The 23,640-nt window shown below is 39.2% G+C and overlaps 1 protein-coding gene across 5 annotated transcripts in view; it reads left to right on the forward strand.

Moving 5' to 3' along the window:
- Positions 1-23,640, forward strand: part of ARNTL2 (aryl hydrocarbon receptor nuclear translocator like 2) — a 72,080-nt gene that overhangs the window by 27,514 nt on the left and 20,926 nt on the right. For 2 of the 5 annotated variants that reach the window (XM_023643286.2, XM_023643284.2), the window contains 6 exons: positions 5,535-5,576; positions 9,246-9,403; positions 14,600-14,679; positions 16,131-16,223; positions 18,934-19,051; positions 19,890-20,033. In XM_023643286.2, coding sequence (XP_023499054.2) covers positions 5,535-5,576; positions 9,246-9,403; positions 14,600-14,679; positions 16,131-16,223; positions 18,934-19,051; positions 19,890-20,033 — 635 coding nt within the window. Of the gene's footprint in view, positions 1-2,016; positions 2,254-5,534; positions 5,577-9,245; positions 9,404-14,599; positions 14,680-16,130; positions 16,224-18,933; positions 19,052-19,889; positions 20,034-23,640 lie in introns of those variants that run through there. The other 3 variants (XM_070271103.1, XM_023643285.2, XM_023643287.2) reach the window with 2 other exon arrangements.

Raw genomic sequence — 23,640 nt, forward strand, 5'->3', positions numbered from 1 at the left:
CCTCTGTCATTGACTGACCTGGAACTTTTCAATCCAACTCTGAAGGTTATTAGGTATCCAGGAGGGTCAAATGGAGTCAGAAAGACAAGGAAACATAAGGTTAATTTACTTAACATTTATGGTCACAGCAAGATACTTACTTGCCTTCCTAATTGAGATCTTAACCATGAGGAGAACATCTTCCTGCATGTTTGGCTTAAAATAATAATTACCACTTTGCTTCTCACCTTACTCATTATTTATATAATAACCACCCCTTGGTTATCTATGGCCAATTTAATCATATAAAACTCTTGTTTTCCATATTTGTTAAGCCAAGTAGATAATAAAATCAATGTTGAGAATACTTACCACCTCCTTGTTTATTTTTATTGCTTAATGAAGCTTGCAGCCCCAAATATGTTCTAGGGACCTCCTCCAACTTAGAGTTTATATGGCAAAGATACTAGGGCAAAATAAATTAACAATCCAGAGCAATCCATTTTAGACTGGTACTTTACATACATGTGAAAGCTGATGATAGTTCTCCATCATGAAGGAAGGGAAAAATTCTGAGTAGCGGGACAAGAAGAGGAGATAATGAATCATAGCTCTTTTTAACTCAGTTCTTCCCAATACACTTTATAATTTAGCTTTAATTCCCAAGACAGCATAGTCAGTGTTATTTAAATGTGAGTACCAATATACTTCCCAAACCGTGTATAGATGACTTGAAACTTATCTACTATTTTTGGTTGTCTGTATTCTCTCAGTCTCTTCCATTAGTGCGAATGATCATTAATAACTGCAGTTGACCAAGTGACAGTTTTATCTAGAACTGTTTGCTGTTTTACATCCTAAATTATTGGTTAGTAGTCCCCACTCATCTTGATCTAGAAGTGGCTGTTAGTCCTTTTTGTTGTCTTTTTTCTTCAGAATCGTAAGCACCATTGTTCTGTCTTAGTATCTGAATAAGATTGTGCAGTTGAAGTGGGAGCAGTGAGTACTGGAGGTAACAGCATTTTCGGCACGTACAGAGCATGATTGAGATCTTACAGTGGTTTGGGGAGCAAATGGGAAAATAGGGTTGGTGGTAGGGGAAATAGTATAAACATGCAAAGTACTGACAGATAATTTTTTTGCAGAAGGCAACACTAAAAATTATTTAGTCAATTGCCCACGTTTTAGAAAATGAAGAAGCTAGGACTCAGAAATGTCAAGCAGCTTGCCTAACATTACACAAGCAATTAGAATGCCTGATCGTAGTGTGGTAGTTTCTTCCTTACACCCTGCTTCCTGTCTCTCTACAACTGGACAGGGTAGGGTACTTCTAGTCCATGAGGACAATCACAATGTCCATTTCCCAGCATGTCTAGGTAGGGGTGACCCAAGGCCTCCTTCGTTCCATGTCAGGAATCATGACAGAAGAAGTGGTGGAAAAGCTCTCTCAGAATCCTTTTACCTATGTCCTTTGAACAAGGATAGAAATGTTGGCATCCAGTGGTCCAGGTAAGTTCTAGACTATCATTTGACATAATTCCTACTTGAAGAGGGTATATAGTGGCAGTACGGAATATACACCCCACTGATACCCTCATTATCTATCCCAGAGCCTCTCCATTCTGCCCCAATCCTCCTTTTATGCCACCATTTTTCATTATCTCTAATGAAGTGTTGGAGGTCAAAGTACTTTATGGATTTTACAAAGTACTAATTATATAGCATCTTTTTCCAGAGACTCAGGGTATGAAAGCCAGTCAATTAGTATGAAGTTGATTTCGTTGATGGAGCTTTAGAGTGTTGTAGATTTTAAATAAAGAAGAACGTATGAGAGTGTTCACTCTTTCTGCAGCACTGTTGGTTTTGAATGGGGAGCTGGTTCTTTGGAAGGGTCTTTGATGAAGCTTCCTTGGAATGTAGTTATTAAACATTTACTGAGTACTTCCAAGGTGACACCCAGTAGACTAGAAGGGAGAGATACAGATAACTATTACACATCATGATAACTGTCATAATAGAGACCCTAGGTACTATGGTAACAGAGAAAGTCAGGCACTTAAAAAAGATTGAGATGAGGAGGGAAGGACAGCTTCCCGGAGATGTTGACTTAAGCCAAATTTTAAATGAAGAATGGAAATTAGCCATTCAGAACAGGAGTAGACAAAGTATTTTAGGTAGTAGGAACAACTCTCAGAAGCACAGGGTATGAAATAGTGTACTGCTGACCAGGAAACAGCAAGTGGTTGTCACAGTGAAGTGGAGGTACACATACAGGTGGGTGAGATATGAGACTTGAGGGATAAGTGTGGACGAGGTCATAAAAGTCGCTGAACTAAATCTGAAAATTACCTTGAATGCAATAAGGAAAATGGAAGGATTTACGTATGTGAGGAACTTGATCAGATTACATTTTTTTTAATTGCTTGCCTGTGCACATTAAAAAAATTTTTATTGTGGTAAAAAAATATATATGTAACATAAAATTTGCCATTTTAACCATTTTAAGTGTACAATTCAGTGGCACTAATTACATTCACAACATTGTGCAACCATCATCACTATTTCCAAAACTTCTTCATTACTCCAATCAGAAACTCTATACCCATTAAACAATAATTCTTTGTACCCCATTTTCCTAGCCCCTGGTAACCTCTAGCTTATATTCTAGCTCCATGAATTTGCCTATTCTAGATATTTCCTGTAGGTGGAATCATGCAACATTTGTCCTTTTGAGTCTGGCTTATTTTGCTTAGCATAATGTTTTCAAATTTCATCGATGTTGTAGCATGTATCAGAATTTCATTCTTTTTTATGGCCAAACAATATGTCATTGTATATATACTCCACATTTTCTTTATCCATTTATCCATCAATAGACACTTAGGTTGTTTCCATATCTTGGCTATTGTGAATAATGCTGCAATGAACTTGGAGGGGGCACTTTTTTGAGGAACCTCCATACTGTTTTCCATAGTAGGAAGACTAGGTGGCTGAGGATAGACTCTGGGGGTACATGGACCTACATACAGTAAAGGGAGGAGGGGAATCCGACCCAAAATGTGAGAAGACATGGCTCTGGAGTGGTAGTGATATTTCAGAAACCAAAGGAAGGGGGTTTCAAGAAGAGGAAGGCATGAAAAGTGGCAAATTTGGAGACTGTTTTGATTGTATTTGCTTCTAATTTCGTTTGTCCTTAGTTAATTTAGGAAGAGGGAGAGCTTACATTTCATTCAAATACAGTGAAAGCGGTTTTCAAGGAAAGTTTGAAAAAAATCGTGTTAGTGTAGTGTAAGATGCTACACTTAGAAAATGCATCTAAGTATTGTCAATGTTATTAATGTCAGAAAGCCTATTAAAATCCAAATGTAAAAATATTTTGACTATAGACCGAATGCCAGCATGGAGAAAAATATAAATAGCAAATTTACTAATTATCTTGGTTCATGCTGAAAACAAAGAAACAAATTGTTTGACTAACAAGATCATGCCTTTATTCTCTTCTACCAGGGACCATTAAATAAAAGTGCATTTGGATCTCATAAGTATAATAGGTTTGGATTTCACCAAGGACATCAGTCAGTGAGTTCATTTACTAAAACACCTGTAATCAAAGCAAAAGCATGATTTAAAACAGCCAAAGTTTACCTTTTGGAATTGAAGTAATGCATATGTAAATACAGAACATTAGGAAGAAAATCATTTACCTGTATAATTATTTTCTGTTTTAGTCTCCAAATACAAAGTCAGACTCAAAAGAGAAAAGAAAAGAACCTGACTTAATCTGACCCTCTTTTTTGCTTCAGAGAAGCTGTTTAATTTTATAAGCACCAACCACAGAGCAGACTGACAATGATGAGAGAAATAGCAAGGCAGAGCGGAAGACACACCAGCCTGCACAGAATAAGCTTCACCTGGCCTCCTGTTAGTTCTATGACCTTGAGCAGTCATTAACCTTACTGGGCCTCAATTCCTTCATCTGTAAAATGGGGATAGTAATAACTGCATGATTCTCAAATGTTGTGAGAATCAATGAACATATGTGCAAATATTTTTGAGGGAGTACCATAAATATGAGAGCTATTTATTTAGACAATGAGAAGGAAAAGCACCCCTTGATTAAGCTTTTATCTTAGTGGTCCTTTTTATTTGGAATATTTATAAGCATCTCTTCATAAATTTTATTAAATTTTCTATAAATAGAATTATTACGTTTTTTAAGCAGAAAAATATTACTAAAAACTCACAAAAAAGCTTAAATGAATAAAATATTTTAAAGGTGGGTCAAACTTTTTCAAAGCCTGGAAAATGATGATTGTTGAGTCTTTCAAATGAGGGAAATTTGGCAAGATGAATCAGAAGCCTTAAAATAGTTATCCATAAATTATACTTCTAGGGGTTTATCCTAGGAGAATAATTGAAGATGCATACACCACAATAGTATTAGCTATGTTATTTATAATATTGAAAAATTAGAATATTGAAATATCCAATAACAGAAAATGGTTAAAAGAAGTTATAGTATAGCTAACCAATGGGCTACTATTTAATCATTTCAAATCTTGTTCTCCAAGAATATTTGAAGCTATGGGAAAATATTCATGTTATAGTGTTAAGTGATTAAGACAAGACATGAAAAACTATACACTATGAGCTGAGTTTTGTTTATTATTTACATATAGAACACACAGAAACATCTACATAAATAGATGTAGATAGGCTACACACACACTATGGGTAAGTTAAATAGTCAAAGCTGTTTTTTTGTATGTATCTCGATACATGTTTAAGAAAGAGACTGGAGGGAGACCCATTAAGATATTAACTGTGATTTTTCCAGGTGAGATTATGGATGCTTTTCCCTGAATTTTTCAAATGCCCCTTCAAAAAATGATACTTACTTTTTAAAACACTACTCAGCCTACAAAATTTTTGAATATGGAAAGTATTATACACACATATATATGTGTATACATATATATTTATACATATATACACACACGTACATTTAGTATATTCTACTAGGGATTATATTAATGTGAAAATTCATATTATTGCACGTGATCAGAGTTTCCAGTTTTCAATAATATTTCTTACCATCTAGATGAATTTTTAGGCAAAATAAATTCCTTTTGATGAAAGCTCTGAGATTCTTAATGTATTTTCAGGCACTTTTAATACAGCTATTATAAAATTTTTAGTTAAGCCATCAACTGTTTTAAAAATAGCTATTTTATTTAATATTATTTCTATGAAAATTCTATTTTTTCTTAACATTGGCATGGGATAATTTCTGAGTAGAGCACCAATTATTCTTCATTGTCAGTTACCAGTTTTTGTTACCCGATGGGGATGATGTCCTTGTCAGCTTGAGCAGGAGAACAGCTCGTGTAGACAGTAATAATCATTTCAGGTCATTAGGAGCTCAGGGTAGCATTTATAACTAAAGAGTTAATAGGAATTAGAATGATTGGACTTAACCTCACATTTATTTCTCTCTCAAGAATTAAAGAAAATCTGTTTCATGTAGTTTGATATTTTATCCTGCTTTTTTGTAGAATGGAAGATGGTGAACAACAAGTAAAAATGAAGTCCTTCAGGTATATCGAACTGCTGAGATGGTATATGGTGGGCGGAAAAGGTCGCACATGCAAACCTTTAGCCAAAGCAAACAGTGATGTCAAGATGGAATGTATTCATGTATCTTAGGTTTTTCTCACATGTTATGCTCTGAGAAGTAGTGACTATCAGTTACCTTTTACCTTTCTTCTTCTCTATCTCCTTGAATAACATTTTGGCTTATGTGTCTTTAAATTTTTCTTAGAATAGCTGTTTATTAAAAACTATTATTTTCTTTAAGCACTAGAGAAAATCTGATTCATGCTATAACCAAATCAGAATTACTTATGAGAAGTATCTGATTATTAGTAATTCATCATCATAAATTCTTTTTTTTTTTTTTTAAGATTTTTCTTTTTCCTTTTTCTCCTCAAAGCACCCCTGGTACATAGCTGTATATTTTTAATTGTGGGTCCCTCTTAGTTGTGGCATGTGGGATGCCGCCTCAGCATGGCTTGATGAACAGTGCTATGTCCACGCCCAGGATCTGAACTGGTGAAACCCTGGGCCACCGAAGCGGAGCGTGTGAACTTAAGCACTTGGCCCCGGGGCTAGCCCCGTCATCATCATAAACTCATTTGTTTCAACATGTATATTCTTTCAACATCAACAAAATTTTTTTCTACATCTGATAACATGGCCAGATCTCACTTTTGCTTTTTCTCCATTTATTCTGTTTTTCGGTATGATTCTGCAAAACACAGACATGGTTCAAAGTCGTAGTAACAGTCCACAGGAGTGAGAGCCAGAGCCCTGATCAATTGCTATGCAGAGAACTAGCCTCTGGATAAATATGCCTTTCCTTAATAAAATCCTCCAAGAATCTTTTCAAGTGCACCTCCTTCAAGTAAAGTACCTTGTTCAGAAACTGGCTCTTTCGCTCCCACCATCATCATTCATTGTCTCCACAGTGGCCTTGCTCCTGCTTTGTTCTCACCTCCCTCCAAACCCCAGCTCTAAGAAAGAGCGCCTTTTCTTCTGCTGAACATTCCTGGAATCAGGCATCTCTGTCCTTTGCTATTGTCCGTGCTAACAGGTAATACTGTTAGAAAGAAGAGGTGATCATTCTAGCAAGAGGATAACATTTTTTAATTAGAAAATTTTAATCTAAAAATTGCTCATGAATAGACCAAAGGATGAGTAGATAACTAAGTTTTATGTAGATACACATGTAATTTGAATTCCATCCAGTTCACACGAAAGTACATATTTTGTTCCAAGAGTGGCATTGCCCAAAGGTGAGTGGTTGGGGGTTAGCTCCATCAGCCTCTATCACTGTTTCTCTGCCTTCCCCCAACTCTCTCATCTAATTTAAAGTTTCTGTAAAAACAGATCAGGGCAAATCTCCAACCTATCCTCCTTCCCATCAGATTGCCTCCCCAAATTCTTCTTATATAGAAATTCTGTGTTTGTTTTTTTTTTAAAGATTTAATTTTTCCTTCTTCTCCCCAAAACCCCAATACAAAACACAGTTGTATATTCTAGTTCTAGGTCCTTCTTGTGACATGTGGGATGTCACCTCAGCATGGCCTGATGAGTGGTGCCATGTCCAGGCCCAGGATCCGGACTGGCAAAACCCTGGGCCACTGAAGCGGAGCCCACGAACTTAACCACTCGGCCACGGGGCCAGCGCCTAGAAATTCTAGAGTTGCCATGATCTGAGTGTTGTAGGAGAAATAGACAAAATACTTACAGTAAAGTGTAAAAAGTAAATAGCCTAATTCTTGAAATTTAAGATATACATTTTCCCCCCTACATTTTATCATCGGTGAAAAATGTCTTATCGGCAGTGACTTCTTCCAGTTAATTGGCAGCATTTTTCTTTCCTTGTGATGCTTTAAATAATAGTGCATCTAACAATTGACGGTGTCTTAGAGTTGATGAAATATGGTTTGTCTAAAAGCTATGAGGTGGCTAAGATAGGGAAGTGAGTAATCATGCAGTAGTCAAAGAAAGCTTCCCAAAAGAATAACTGAGCTGGGTTTTGAAGAAATAATGCTATTTTCCCAAGAATATAGAAGGACATTCTAAGCCTCGTAAAGAGCAAGGCATAGAGGAGACGTGAGAGGACTTGGCATGTTTGAGGACTAGCAAGTCATTTGGCATTGCTACTGTATAACATTTGGAGCTGTAGGAAAAGACATGGAGAGATGACACTGGAGAGGAAGGCATGAACCAGGTCACAGAGAACCTTGGGATGTCATTATTGAGTTTGACCTTTCCTCTTAGGCAGTGGAAATGCATTTGCTTTTTTTTTTTTTTTTTTTTGCCTTGGGGTTTGATGATTTGATTTGTTTTAGAACAATAATTCTGGAAGTAGTGGGTAAAATAGATCCACTGGAAGAAGACACTAAAAGAAAGATCCTCAGATTGAAAGGCTTTTTGGGGTGGCGCAATGAGCTTTCATAAGGGCCTGAATTAAGGCAGTGTCAGAGTGGATGGAGATGAGGAGAGGATGTATTTAAGAAATATTTTAACTGGAACCTATAGGAGTTTGTGACTATTTGGTTCTTCAGGGTGAAGGAGGAGTGGTCTAGAATGAGTCTAGTGGTGTCACCAACCAAGATAAACTCTATAGAAGGAAGAGTAAATCAGGGGTGATGGAGGAAGGAGAATTAAAATGGGTTAAATTACAGAGAATGCATTCAGTTGGGGATTTCTTGAGTTTTAGGGTGCTTGTGAAACACTTAGGTGCATAATTCTAGTTCTGAAGGTCGGGAATTGGATGAAGTATGAGTTAGATAGGGATTGAATAGTAAGTAGCTTGTGAGTAGTTGTAAAGCCTTATGAGGGAAGGAGATCTCTTAGGGTGAAGCTGTTGGGTGAGGAAAGAGTGGTGCCAAGTGGAGAATCTTGGGGGACACCAATATTGAAGGACAGAGGAGGAGTTGAGTAGGGAGACTAAGGGGACTGAGCTGAGCAGGAAGGACGGAGGATCAGGAGAGGTCACAGAGGCCAGGCGAAGAATGAGGAATGTCAACAGTGTCACATTCAAGGCAGGGATCACATAAGATAAGGAAGACCTCTGCTAGAATAGTTTTATTGGAGCAGGGGTTGTGGAAGGTTGATTTTGATAGATGGAGCAGTACCTGGGAAACGAAAGGTAGAGTGGAGAACGCAAGCACCCTTTCAGGAAGCTGGAAGAGGAGGGAAGACAGTACCAAGGAAAAAAATAAAAAACAGCCTAGAATTAGGGAAAGGGTTTTTTTTCAGAGAGAAGAGACTTGAGCATATTTATAGACCCATGAGGAGGAGCTGTGAAAGAGAATGAGGTTAAGAAGCTGATAACTGTTTAAGCAAATACCAGAGGGAAGTTAGCTTTGAATAGAAGGCTGCCATCTCTTCTTCTAAGACTGGAGGGACGTTAAACCATCCATCGTGGCTCTCAGACAGGTGTCAGTTCTTGAAGGTTTCAGGAAATAAGGTAGGGAGGGCAGGAGCAGGGGAGCAGGTGGGGGTAAAGCAGCGTGAATGATGCCATTCCTGCTCCTAGCAGCTCTGCCTCTTCCCTGAAGGGCAGCTGCAAGGCCAAAGTTGGGAGGAAAAACAGCGTGGGCTTGCTAGCCTCCACACACGCTCCAGCTAGCGCCTCGGGGGAACTGCGGGTCCACTGAATGTTAAATATAAAGGAGGTTGTTCTTCCTTCTTAGAGAAGCTCATAGCCAGACCGAAAAGCGGAGGAGAGATAAAATGAATAACTTGATTGAAGAACTGTCTGCGATGATCCCTCAGTGCAATCTCGTGGCACGTAAACTGGACAAACTTACAGTTTTAAGAATGGCTGTGCAACACGTGAAGGCTTTAAAAGGTGAGTTTGAAAATGGCCTCTGTGCTTGGATTTGTGAGGTCTTCCCTGTAATTGAGGTCCCTGGTTGGTTGGTTTTGTTGGTATTGGCTAGTGAGATTCTATACAAAGGTGTCTTTCAGCTTTACAGGCATAAATTAATGCTTGTCCGTATTCCGTATGGGGAGAGAATACTAATTTGGATGTCAGAAAACTTGATTTCGCTAAAAGCTTTATCTTAAGCTTACTATGTGAACTTGAAAAGTCTTTATATTTCTACTTGTTTTCCCATGTATATTATGAAGATAATGAAACCTGCCATACCTACGTCTCAATATTTTAGAAGTTCTGAAATGTAGTATTAATTATTATAATTTTAAGTTATTGGCAGATTTCCATTCTTGGAAAAGAAAATCTGCTTAAATTCAGCAATTTCTCTTAAAACTTCAGATTTATAAGTAGGACCTTAAAATGCATCCCACCTTACATTCTAAGGTCTTCTCACAGATTGAGACATTGGGCAAAGGAGGTCCTTAGCTGTCGCTTCTTGGGGTGTGCGTGATCATTTCTGACTTCAGCGGTTCCCCAACTTGAGTCTGAATTTTAAATCAAAGTATATTAAATGTGCATGTTTATATGTATAGTTGAAAATCACATCTGGTTTGGGAATAACCCCAGTCCAACCTGGGGGGCAGGAGGATGGAAATAGAATTGAGTGTTAGATATACGAATGTTAACGACATAACTGTATATTGAGAAGACCTGAAGGCCTGGCGGAGGAGTGAGCTGCAGACCACAGAGGAGACTCTGAAAGCTCAGATTTGTCAAGAGCTTAAGAGATTACAGTGAAATTTGGCTCAAAAAGTATAAAAAAAATAAGCAAAGGATGACCAAGGGTCTTATTTAGATCTCTGTCCTACACTGCAGGCCAGGAGAAGGAAAATCCATTCCAGGGAAAAGAAAGTTACGGTCAGAATACAGGGACTTTGCCAAGTGTAGTTAAAGTGGCTTAGAGGAGGGCAGTGTTTACCTGGACTCCAGGTGCAAACTGGAGCCCAAAGTGGACTTTACTTCATAATGAACAAAAAATCCTGGGAAATCCATTCAGATTGGAGGAAGCGGCAGTAGGGGGGCTGGGGGGGTGCAGGCCAGGGCATACACTGTAAATTAGGAAGTAGAACTAGAGACAGCTATTAAAGGTCTATTTAACAGTAACTTGTCCAAGTTGTAAAAATAAATACTTTAAGAGACCTTCCTTAGATCTCCACAGATGGTAGAAAATGGCTTATGCACTCTAACCAGCTGACTGTGTGCAGATCTGGAGAGGGGGCAGTAGGGAAACAAAGTACAGCCCTGGGTCCATCCCTTCGGTGCCATTCGGAGCAGCACAAGTGTTGGGATTCTGCCTGGCAGGCTTCATTTTGGGAATGTGATTGGAGGTCTTATTTTCCTAACAGTCTATTGAGAAATAAGATTCTCTTTTACCCACAACCTGATCTTGCATAAGGTTTATACAGTATTTCCCTTGAATATTTTAGCAATGAACATTTGCAGGCTCAACTGAGGTCATTTGATTGCAACCCTAAAATTACCCAACAGTTTTCACATTCCCAATGTCCTGAGGAAGGAGGACCTGAGGGAAAAGCCATGAGTCAATCAACTAATTCAATACACATGAACTGAGCATCAACTAGGCTCCTGTTCTGAGCTGGGGATACGAAAATGAATGAGGCGAGATCTCTGTGCTCTGGGGGCTCACGGTGAACAAGGAGACAGACCCATGAAGAGATCATTAAACCCAGTGTGATAAATTTTCCAGTGGACGTCTGAATGAGAGGAGAGGCAAGGGAAGCTCAGGAGGGAGGAGACACTGTCTAAAGCCAGAGGGAACTGCTTGGAACAGAGCATAGATTTCACCATTGGCCCTTCTCAGCTGAAGTGAGGTGGTCAAGTATTCATCACACATCCTGGCCGGATCCTTTAGTCAGTGCTGCCCACAAGTGAGATGACTTAGGCAGCTGGATCTGCATTCCAGGGACTCACCAGTCTGTACCCCCAACTGGCTCCGCAAAAGCCTAGACACCAGATCATCGGAGGGCTGTGTGTGGATCGTGTGCTTTTGGTCCACACATAATTACTTTAAAGACAGGAGGATGATGAAATGATTTTCTTTGCTACACTCCACAGCGGTGCTTCTCAAACTATCTGGGTGACGGACAAGTGTTCCCCACCCCCATCCCTTGTAAAATCCAGTACAATTAGTGGAAAAAGGATCCTGGGCTAAGATGCCACAACAACATTACATTTCTATAAAAATGTCTAAAGGCTTATTCTTAATTTCTGTGCTCCTCCCACCACAGTTCGCTGATGACATTGCTCTGCAGCATACACGTTCAGAAAACCTGCGGGCGTTCTGTGTGTGCAGTCTTAATACCGGGGGACAGTGGAGCACAGCGGTGCATGTGTGTGGGTCCTGGAGGCAAACCTCCTAGGTTCAAATCCTGGCTCCCTGACTTCATAGCTGTGTGATTTACTCAAGTTGTTTAACATTCTAATCCTCAACTTCCACATCTGTAAAATGGGGACAATGCATTTGCCTCATAGGGTTGTTATTAAAGTAAAGGATAGGGGCCGGCCCAATGGCCAAGTGGTTAAGTTTGCCTGCACCGCTTTGGTGGCCCAGGGTTTTGCTGGTTCTGATCCTGGGTGTGGACATGGTGCCGCTCACCAGACCATGCTGAGGCGGCGTCCCAGAGCACAACTAGAACGACCCACAACTAAAATATACGACTATGTACTGGGGGGCTTTGGGGAGAAGAAGGAAAAATAAAAATAAATAAATAAATAAATAGTTCTATTTAAACAAAAGAGTAAAGAATAATGCATATATGGTATCACTTGTATGTGGAATCTTAAAAAAAACGTCAAACTGGTAGAAACAAAGAGTAGAAAAGTGGTTGCCTCGGGCTGGGGAGTGGGAGAAATAGGGAGAGGTTGGTAAAAGGATACAAACTTTCAGCTAAAGGTTGAATAAGTTCTGAGGATCTAATGTAAGGCATGTGTCTGTACTTGGTTAACACTGTATTGTATAATTGAAATTTGCCTAGAGTAGAACTTAAATGTTACCAAAAAGAAAAAAAAGAGAGATAAATAGGTGAGGTCACGGATGTTAATTAACTAGAAGGGGGAAACCTTTCACGATATATACATATATCAAATCACCACGATATACACTTTAAATATCTTACAATTTTGTCAATTGTACCTCAATAAAGCTGAAAAAAAAGAATGCATACAATGATGATGGTGGGGACAAGCGGAGGAAGAGGAGGAATAGTAGTTATTGTCATTTTGATCATTATTATTGTGATATTGTCATTTTTTCAATCTGATGAACATTGTAATGGAAGTAAGTGATGTTTCCTCGTTCATCTTGGCCATCAGAAATCTGAGAGTCAAACGTGTCGCCTGCCTCTGGCAGGTATACGAACATCGTGGCATGCACTTTATTAGCCACCCACACCTGCTTCAGCTCTACCCTTACTGCCCTCTTTTTCTTGGTAGCACGTCCCCCACTCACTCACCTGGTCAGGGCTCGCCCATCCCGGCTGAGCACACTGATGGGGTTTGCCCGCAGACTTCTGCCAACCTTGCTCCAGGCCAGGCCTGAAAACGTCACTGCCTTGTCCACGTTGGTTGATTGCTGTACCCTGGCCTGGCCCTCAGAGTCTGCATCTCGCAGCCCTTTCTCAACTCCCTCTTACCAGGCCACTGCGTGGTAATAGCAATGCAAGTAATAAGGAACAGCATCAAGAAATCACTTGGGAGAATTCTTCAAGGCCTACCTAGAAGGTAGATTCCAAAAGAAAAGATTTTCTTTTGCTTATTCCAGGCTCTTAGGGGTGCTACCAGCTGAGAAAAGTTTACCAAATCATACCGCGTGGTGTTGTGGGTTTTCTGGGTGTGTTTTTTCCCCACTATGGTTATTAGTGAGTTTGGGCTACAGATCCATCCAAGGGCCAATTTGTGGTTAAAATGTCTCAGGATGTTACCGCTACCTTGCTTTTGCAAAAGCAACTTTGTTTGCCGTCCCCAGGAGGAGAGGATTATTAGAGTTAGGGAGGTTGGGAAGTAGAATGGAGGAAAAGTTGATTGACCTCAGAATGACCCTTGCCCTGAGGTTGTCTGAGGATGGCGCATGTTGGCTTGGCTGACTGTGCCCTGTGCCCCCTTGTGGCCATGAAGGGCTTTCCCCTGTCGAGGTTGGGGATGCTCTCAAGGCAAATGTAATTTTGGTGCTTTCCTGACTTCTCTCAGGTCAAACTTTTACCTAGTTTTGACCTGATCATTCCTTATCATTTTCCCACCTCTTTGGTTACTTTAGAGACTTTCATTTGAAAACAGTCAGCTCAGTGCTAAGGGCTTAAAATGAATTATTTCATTTATTTTTTATACATTTTTGTATATTATCAGAAGTCTCCGTATGATCTTTCAAGGGTCATGTGAAAAATCCTATGACTCCATAAAGTTTAGAATTCCAGGATCTCCCCAATCAGGGTAATTCATATGATCAGTTTCAATAAGCTAAGAAGTTACAAAAATAACTATAGATTCTTGATTATTGTTGCATATCATTATAATGTAGATGTGTTACATTTTTTATAATTATTTTTTATGAACAATTATTACTGTCTGCATGTTTGAGTATAAAGGAATAGATAGTTCCAAGAATTTACAATCTAAAAGCAGGAAATTTTAATCTAGTAATAACAAAGAAAGAGAATGATTGCAGGAGAAGTCTTAGAGTGTGCTAAAGAGAAAATACCATTATCATCATCGTCAGCAGCAGCAGCATTGCTAATGTTCACTGAGTACCTACTACATTTCCATCTCTACTATGTGTATATATTTCAAAGATCAGCGGTTTGTTGTTGTTTTGCTGGGAAAGATTCACCCTGAGGAGCTAACATCTGTTGCCAATCTTCCTCTCTCTCTTTTTTTTCCCCATCCCCAAAGTTTGTTGTAGATTCTAGTTGCAGGTGCTTCTGGTTCTTGTATGTGAGCTGCCACCACAGCATGGCTACTCACAGACAAGTGGTGTGGTTCTGTGCCTGGGGACCAAACCCAGGCTGCTGAAGCAGAGCGCCCTGAACTTTAACCACTAGCCCATCAGGGGTGGCTCTCTACTATATTTTTAATAACTTTGACTTTTATTTTTAGGTGTGACAAATTCTTATGTGGGAGATACGTATAGACCTTCATTTATTCAGGATAATGAGCTCAGACACTTAATCCTGAAGGTAAGGAAAGAGATATATTTGTCTAAGTTGTATTTGTCCTGTCATTTTTATTTGAATGGGAGGCAGATTTCCTCCAGGTTAGCTCCTTTTATAAAGATACAGAACTCTATATTACATCGAATTTCCTTTAATATAAAATTTTAAGTTATGCAAGTAACTGTGTCTTATTAGTTTGGGCTTGTGAAAGTAAAGACAGAGGATAGCCACTCTCCAAAATATGCAGCAAAGCTTGTCTTTAATGCTAAGCTCCTTACACTATTTAATGCACTCATCTCTGACACTGTAGGATCTATTCCCCACAGTACCACCTCCTTCAAAGCATCTCCTTGTATCCTATTCCTTCAGGATCCTGTTCTCTGTAGATGAGCCAGGCACTCCTTACTTATGAGTCATTAGTCCGTACTTTGACATTTCTGTCTTCATCATTTCATACGCATGGGTTTTCACATTCACTGGCCTAGAGGTTTATTTGACATGGAAAATACGACCATGTCCTTGGCTTATCCTGCCCCCAGGAGGTCATAAGCGTCTTGATCTTGTACTATGACTACTGGTCTTTAAGCCATGATATGATTAAATAGAAAGGTTCTTGATGTGTATTTTTGTGCATTTTCCTTTTAATTTTTTTAAAAGCCCCTTTTTTTATTTGAACAGCTGAATTCAAATATAGTATTCCCAAGAGGAACATAAAGGATTTTTTGCAAATAACAAGATTTTTAGAGAAAACAAAATGTACAGTATGCTTTGAAAGATCCTGCACTGATCTTTGTTTTTTTCAGTCATAACTTAATATAACCCTGGTTCTGCCCCCATAGGACATGGCTGCCTGATTTACCTCATGTTTGTTTCCAATTGGTATAAAATGAGTTCAAGGAAATGTCAAGTGAGATCGACAAACTCATCCTGCGTGTCTGCACGTATCCATTTCCATACAGATTGCTTCACAGAGGATGTACTGAGTAGATCTTCTGGGAGTAGCTGATAGGTTAGAATATTTTTAGTTTAGTTTCAAATGAGTGATACTTTATCATTATTCAAAAAGTATAAAAAGGTGTACAGTAGAATGTCTTCATCCTTTCCTCACCCCCAGTCTACACAGTTCATCCCTCTCAACACATCCACTGGCAATCGTTACTGTTGATGTGTTTTGGTCTCTTAGTTTCTGTGTGCAGTAGAGAATTTGCTACTGGTAATTTTTACATTAAGAAATATCTCAACTAAATATTCCATGGCTGAACTTTCCGTGTCAAAAACAGTTTCGACTAGGGTTCAATTTGATGTTCTTTATCAATCTTTTTAAATCTTAAGAAGATTTCTTAAAATTAATTTTACTAGCTCTAGAACCGCTCTGTTAGTTTTATTGCTACAATAATTTCCTCAAAATCTAAATGTGTGTGTGTGGGAGAGACAAATAATTTTAAAATATTCACTTTTATATTTTTAAATCCTAGAATGCAGAAGGCTTCCTACTTGTGGTTGGATGTGAAAGAGGAAAAATTCTCTTCGTTTCTAAATCAGTCTCCAAAATACTTAATTATGATCAGGTATCCAAAACTGAGGATATTTTCCATACTATGTTTTCTTTTTTTGAGAAAACACATTTCAAAGCTTTTTCTCTGAACCCTTTCTTCCCATTGGGCTGTGGGGATTAGATTCTGCTAAATTAGAACTCTAAGAGAGATGGAAAGATATGTAGAAAGAGATTTTTATGACTGACAGTAGTGTTCATTTCCTGACCTTCAGCAAGTTATTTCATTTTCCTGAGCCTCGGTTTCCTTCTATGTAAAAAGTGGAAAGGATGATTATACCTGTTTCTCAGGATGTGAAAACTAAATAAGGCATCATATTTGAGAGTCTCTGAAAAATGTTAGTCACCCTTCTCTGTTCCTTCTAAGAGACAGTGTTATTATTATTATTATTATTATTATTATTGGTGAGGAAGATTATCCCTGAGCTAACGTCTATGCCACTCCTCCTCTATTTTGTATGTGGGACACCACCTCGGCATGGCTTAATGAGCAGTGTGTAGGTCCACATCTGGGATCCAAACCCATGAACCCTGGGCCACCGAAGTGGAGCATGTGAACTTAACCACTATGTCACCAGGCCAGCCCCAGAGACAGTGTTATTATTTATTATTAAGTTGTATGCATTGCATAACAGCTTTCTTTTTTTTTTGAGGAAGATCAGCCCTAAGCTTACCTCTACCACCAATCCTCCTCTTTTTTGCTGAGGAAGACTGGCCCTGAGCTAACATCCGTGCCCATCTTCCTCTACTTTATATGTGGGATGCCTGTCACAGCATGGCTCAACAAGCGATGGGCAGGTCCTCACCCGGGATGCAAACTGGTAAACCTCGGGCTGCTGAAGCAGAACATGCAACCTTAACTGCTGCGCCACCGGGTGGCCCCCATAGCAGCTTTTCATGTAATCTCTGGCAACAAATTCTGCAATATGTCTCTTACTTAACTAGCTTTGTAATTGCTTTACCTCCTCATTACTGAACACTGTTTAGTTTAAACTAGTTACTCAAAAACTAAAGCACTGAAACTAATCCAGCAGAGTAAATAAACTAGCACCTGGGGACTGGCCTGGTGGTGTAGTGGTTAAGTTCACACGCTCCGTGTCGGTGGCCTGAGATTTGCAGGTTTGGATCCTGGGCATGGACCTAGCACCCCTCGTCAAGCCACGCTGTGGCAGCATCCCTCATAAAGTAGAGGGAGATCGGCACAGATGTTACTTCAGCCTCAATCTTCCTCAAGCAAAAAGAGGAAGATTGACAATGGTTATTAGCTCAGGGCCAATCTTCCTCACACACAAAAAAAATAATAAAAAAATAAACTAGCACCTGGGGTCTCCTTTAAACTAGAAATCAGACAGCCCACAGCTTTAATCTTAAATAATGCCCATTAATTAAAGCCTCTATTCCCCTAAAACTTGAAACCTTGGAGAGATATAAGGCATTCATAGATAATGAGTTAAATAACAGGAAAGATATTATGAGCCTACATACAGAAAGAATGAGAACTAAATAAATCATACAGCTGGTTATAGGTGGGGACGCAAAAGCAGGGCAAGATTTGATTATTCTGTCTTCTAATTGGAGATAGAGAACATCTCACACACTAAACTAATTAACAACTCAAAGTTAATTAACTAAGTTAGTTAACAATTCAGTGAACACTTAAGTTCCAGATTAGTGACATGAAGCCCAGCCCCCTGGGCACTGACTTTCTGTTTCAGAGACCATTCAAGAGACTCATTGACTGCTCAGGAGGACTTTGGGATCCCCCTGATGCATGGTCTCATCCTCTGCTTTTCAGATTCAGAACCTGATTTGCTCTGAAGCAGAGCTCTAGGCATAGATTTCTATTAACCAGTCACACAATAGATGGATGTATAAATCAGATTGCAAATTTCTTTGGTATGAGATATCTAACTGCCAAGCAATCCAGGCTATTTGTATCAGCTGGTCCATTTGTTCTATCTTCTGTAGGAGCATCTTCTTGGGTAACAAAGGAGTTCAGAAGAGGGGTGATCACTGTGGGTCAGGGAGGGCTTCACGTGAAGTAGAATGTCTGCTAGGCTTTAAGATGAGCGGAGAAGGGGAGGAAGACATTTCAGGTTGGGAGAGGGAATCTGGGGAGTAAAGACAGTGGGCTGGAGTGGCTAGGGAGCTGAGTTTGTAGGGAAGGGATAATGAATTCCAGGTGATGAGGCCAGGCAAGCACAGGCATAGAGCTGGGAGCACGCTGCATGTTGGGGAGAAGTGGGATGGGAAGTGGGAGATGGTTTTCAATAGCATCGTGATTTTTTCTTTTTTTAGTAATATGGTAGATCTCTTTGAGGCACACCATAAAGTCACAGATATTCTGTGATTTCCGTATTACACTATAACATAATCTATTTTTACCAAAGAAAAAAAGGTTTAAAGTAAATCGTACTATGATTTAGAAGTAACATGTGAATTGGGAGATGTTAATCAGAGTAACAAGAGTTAACAGAACGTGAGTGGTTAGGTGTTCGGATGTGGTTTGTGTATATCCAGATACGGCTCTGTGTACGTGTAGTATTTTTCTATCTACAAGTCTCACCCTGCTTTTAACACTAAGTTAATGTCACACAGTGTAGTAGATGTAACTCTGAGTTTAAGATAAGCAACTTTAACAAAAGAAAGACTATCATGTGTCTGTAGGAGAAAAATTATGAAAAATTCTGGTACTGATTTTAAACGAACGTCTACCTTATAAATAGGCTAGTTTGACTGGACAAAGCTTATTTGACTTTTTACATCCAAAAGATGTGGCCAAAGTAAAGGAACAGCTTTCTTCTTCGGATATCTCACCAAGAGAGAAGCTAATAGATGCCAAAAGTAAGTACTCAATTCAGCGTGCTTCCCATTTTATGTCAATAGAATTATTACTTAAAAGTAAAGCTACCAGTGTTTTGAAAAGTTAGCTAATTATAGTTTTATCAAGAGGAGAATTATTTGTTAAACTTTACCATCATCAACCTCAGAGTTTCACAATATAACTATTATAGAGAATTTGTACGTTCATATACACATTTAAAAACAAATTTATTCATATGAAGATGCTTTTTGCTTCATATATGCTATTTTTCATATGCTAACAGAATCTTTGAAAGAAAATATCACTTGGGATAAAAAATTCCTGGAGTTTTCGTTATGTAGCTATATGCTGAGAGACACTTATTCTCTTTCTTATATGGGTTAGGTCTACTCAATATGAAAGACCTTGTATAATTGTGCTTGGGAAGTGTAAGTATTCTTTATCTTCTCCAAAAATACTTATCGTCTCTGAAAATGCTTAGTACCAAGTAATTATTTACCCTATAAAATTAATGATGCTTTATGCCACTGATTACTATTTTAGTTGAGGGTTTTTACATTTTTTATTTAATTTTTATTTCATTTCATTTAAATTATCTTTATTATCCACCCCTTGAGGGAAAAAATAAAGATAAATTGCAAGTGTTCATAAGTTATAAAAATGTGATTGCTTGGCAAATCCATTTTGTAGTATGTTTCACTTTGGGGTTTACTGTGCAATGATGTCATTGCTTTAACCATTTCTATTTTTCAATTTATAAAAAAATGTAATCGATGATCAGAAAATGTTAGGAGATAAATTTCAAAATTTGAAAATATTGTTTTCTACCTCTTCTCTTGCCTCCTTCTGCCATGGAAGCTGGTTTGCAAGTTCACGGTAATTTTCACACTGGAAGGACACGTGTGTATTCTGGCTCAAGACGATCCTTTTTCTGTCGGATGAAGAGTTGTAAAGTCTCTGTCAAAGAAGAGCATGAAGGCTTACCCAACTCAAAGAAGAAAGGTATCATTATTTTCAAATGCCAAGTGATTTGAGGCATGGATATAAAATTAATGTCCTAAATATTTTCTGTACAGAAAAGATAAAGTGTATGGTCAAGGCAGATAATTGAGGCCAACGGCACCTGAGGAAATAAGATTGTTTTTTAACCAGAATTATTTAGATTGGCTCATCATATCTTTCAAATTTATCAGGTAATTACTTATTTTCCTTATTTCCCCAGATTTTCATGGTACCGTTGAAATTGCAGTTTGGGGACTATCAAATGGGAAGAGATGCAAATAAAACTTTTGTTATGAAACTCCGTTATTACTTTTAAAATATAAAAGTTAGGTCTTTTGAACAAACCACAATACTACAAGAATCTGATTTAATTTTGGTGAAAGTTTCTTAAGTTACAGGTGTAGTTTTAATTTTCCTGACATTGTGGTTCTTTGGTAAATATTTCGAGTTCTGTTTCCTTGTAATTCTTTTACAGATTTGTCTTGCAGATATTTACATTTTGAATTGACTTAACACTCATCTATTTGACATAATTGGGAAATTTCAGGGATGGCAAAATGTCTCATGACTTTTTTGCCTAACAACATGTAACCTATTAGATATAGGATTCCCAGTGCAAATTTTAACATGAGATTTCCTTTCACATTCTTTAAACGGATATTTATATAGATCTGCAAGATTCAGTTTATTTACAAGTTTTGGTCAGAATCTTTTTTGGTAGCCACCTAAGTTGATAATCCCTAATTCTCACTTAGTAAGCACTTACCCACCAGACTGAGCTAAACAAGGGTTTTGAAAATTTTTTGGTGAGTAAGATTGGCCCTGAGCTAACATCTGTTGCCAATCTTCCTCTTTTCTTTTTTGCTCCCAAAAGCCCCAATACATGGTTGTATATCCTAGTTGTAGGTCATTCTAGTTCTTCTATGTGGCATGCCACCACAGCATGGCTTGAAGAGCAGTGCTAGGTCTGCACCCAGGATCCAAACCGGCAAACCTCAGGCCCAAAGCAGAGTGCGTGAACTTAACCACTCGGCCATGGGTCAACCCCTAAATAAGTGTTTTAATCACCGTGAAAACACTATTCTTAACTCTGTTTTAGAATTGGGCAGGAGAGGCTTGGAGAGGTTCAGTAACTCACAGAAAGGGAAATAGACAAAACTCACTCAAACCTAAACCCCTACTCTTACATTATACTATAAAGAAACAGGAGCAGAGTGAATCAGCCGTCCTAAGGGGGATCTGTTTGTAAACCATCAGTTGCTTCCCTCTTGCCCTTGGCTCTGATGGTGAGAGTTGTCTGGAGTCACATGTACAGCCTCCACAGGGTGGACGTCACAGCTGAACTGGTGGTGAAGAGGCTGTGGAATCCAGCTCACTGGGATCAGATTTGGGCTTTCCCACTTGCTAGCTGTGTGATTGTGAACAACTTTCTTAACCCCCCAGAGCCTCAGCTTCCTTATCTGCAAAACAAGGATATTCACAGCGTTGTGTGGTTTTGTGGAGTGGGTAAATACATAGGTTCTAGACCCAGGCTGTTCAGGTTTGAATTCTAACTTGGGACCGTTAACTATGTGACAAGATAAATTACTAAATCCCACTCTCCTCAGCTGTAAAATGAGGATAACAACAGAGCCTCCCTCACAGGGCTGTTCCCAGGATTAAATGAGTTAGTACGTGTAGTGGGTTTAACATGGTTCCTAGCATAGTAACACTCAATAAATGTTAGGAGCTGTTATGAATTCTGTTAGGAATAATGCACCTAGACTCCTAGGACGGTGCAGAGCAGATGGTAAGTACCATCACTGTCATTACCTCAAGGTCCCTGCTCTCTCTGCCTTCCTTCCCAAGTCAGTCATAGTCATCTTACCCTATTGGGACTTGGCCATATCGTGTGGAAATAGTCTCCAAGGGCAGGAAGATTCCTTCTGTGTGGATGGTCCACGGAGTCATACTCCAGGCAGACCCTGTACTGTAGTACATTTTACCCTTAGGATTGCATTAAAGGTGAAGCAGATCCAACCGTAAGTGAATTACCAAATCTACATAGCAATCCATGAGAGGAAAACATGGCAGTCAACACAACTACCTTAACATGGCTGAAATCTCTGTGGCGTCTGATTCAAGTTGTAAATTGGGTAGAGGCTAGAATTACCAGTTTTGTAAGTGTTTTAAAGATTAGCAGATTAATTTGTCTTTCCTTCTGGGAAGAGAAGATTTTCCACATGGGCTTATTTAGCACTAGCCTTTAGTCCTCTGTTTGTCTTGGTGCGTGGCTTGTGCCCAGTGGAACCAGCCTACATCTGTAAAGCTTGATTTCTCTCTCCGCCCCCTGTCCTACCAACTTACTCGTTGCTGCTAAACCTTGCAACCCACAGGTTTGATTCTCAGCCTCTGTATTCTTTCCCCTCGACCCTGATCTAATTCTCCCTTCTGGGCCTCCCAGTCACCCTTCTGACGTGAATAAATTTGTCCAAGTCTCTCCATCTCAAACCCATGTCCACATTTGAATTAATTCCTATTCTTGAACTTGAGACTGCTTATCCACACTAAGCTTCTACTCGTAAACCCCTTGGCAAAACCTCACCCTCCACCCAAACTCACCCATCACTGTTTAAACTCCTCCCACGTGTTCAGTAGAATTTAGGTGAGCTGGAGGAAAATATTTTTAAGATCCTTTTAGATAATAGTTCTCAAACTTTAGCCTACACCGGAAGCACCTGGAGGGATTTAAAAACACTAATTGAATAAGTCTGGAGTGGGGCCTGAGAATGTGCATTTCTAACAAGTTCCTAGGTGTTGCTGATGCTGCTAATACAGAGAACCCACCTTGAGAACCACTGCTTTAGACTCTTCTCTTTTTTTTTTTTTTTAAAGATTTTGTTTTTCCTTTTTCTCCCAAAGCCCCCGGTACATAGTTGTGTATTTTTAGTTGTGGGTCCTTCTAGTTGTGGCATGTGGGATGCCGCCTCAGCATGGCCTGATGAGCAGTGTCATGTCCGCACCCAGGATTTGAACTGGTGAAACCTTGGGCCGCTGAGGCAGCCCCTAGACTCTTCTTAACCACTCAGCCATGGGGCCAGCCCCTAGACTCTTCTGTTAAGTATGAGATTCTCTGGGAGTACAAGAGGAGGAAAGAACAAGAGAATGGAGGAAGAAGGGATGCCCTGGGCTGCAAGGCCTAAGTTCTGTGGGTGGAGATGCCTCCCCCACCTGCATTTTCCCGTGGCTTTATCATGATTTTGTTTCTAAAAAGGTCCCTACATATTAGCTATGCCTAAGTAAAGTGATAGAGACAAGTCTGAGGTCGTTGCCTACAGTAGTCTCTAATTAAATAGAGTTTGGTCAGCCAACAATTATTTATTGAGTTCTTACAAAATGCGAAGGATACCCTGGGAAGAGGCAGACAGGTCATGGCTCCAGGGCACCTTATGTTATAGGGACAGGAGACAGCCAATCAACATGTAAATTCATAAATGTTTTAGGTAGTGGAAAGACTAATGAAGTCAACAAAATGGCATAATGAGGACAGGGACAAGGAAGAAGTAATTACTTTAGAATACTCAGAGAAAGTCTCTTAGGTGACATTTGATCTGAGACCTGAATGATG

The sequence above is a fragment of the Equus caballus genome, chromosome 6 (assembly GCF_041296265.1).
Source record: "Equus caballus isolate H_3958 breed thoroughbred chromosome 6, TB-T2T, whole genome shotgun sequence".
Taxonomy (NCBI): Eukaryota; Metazoa; Chordata; class Mammalia; order Perissodactyla; family Equidae; genus Equus; species Equus caballus.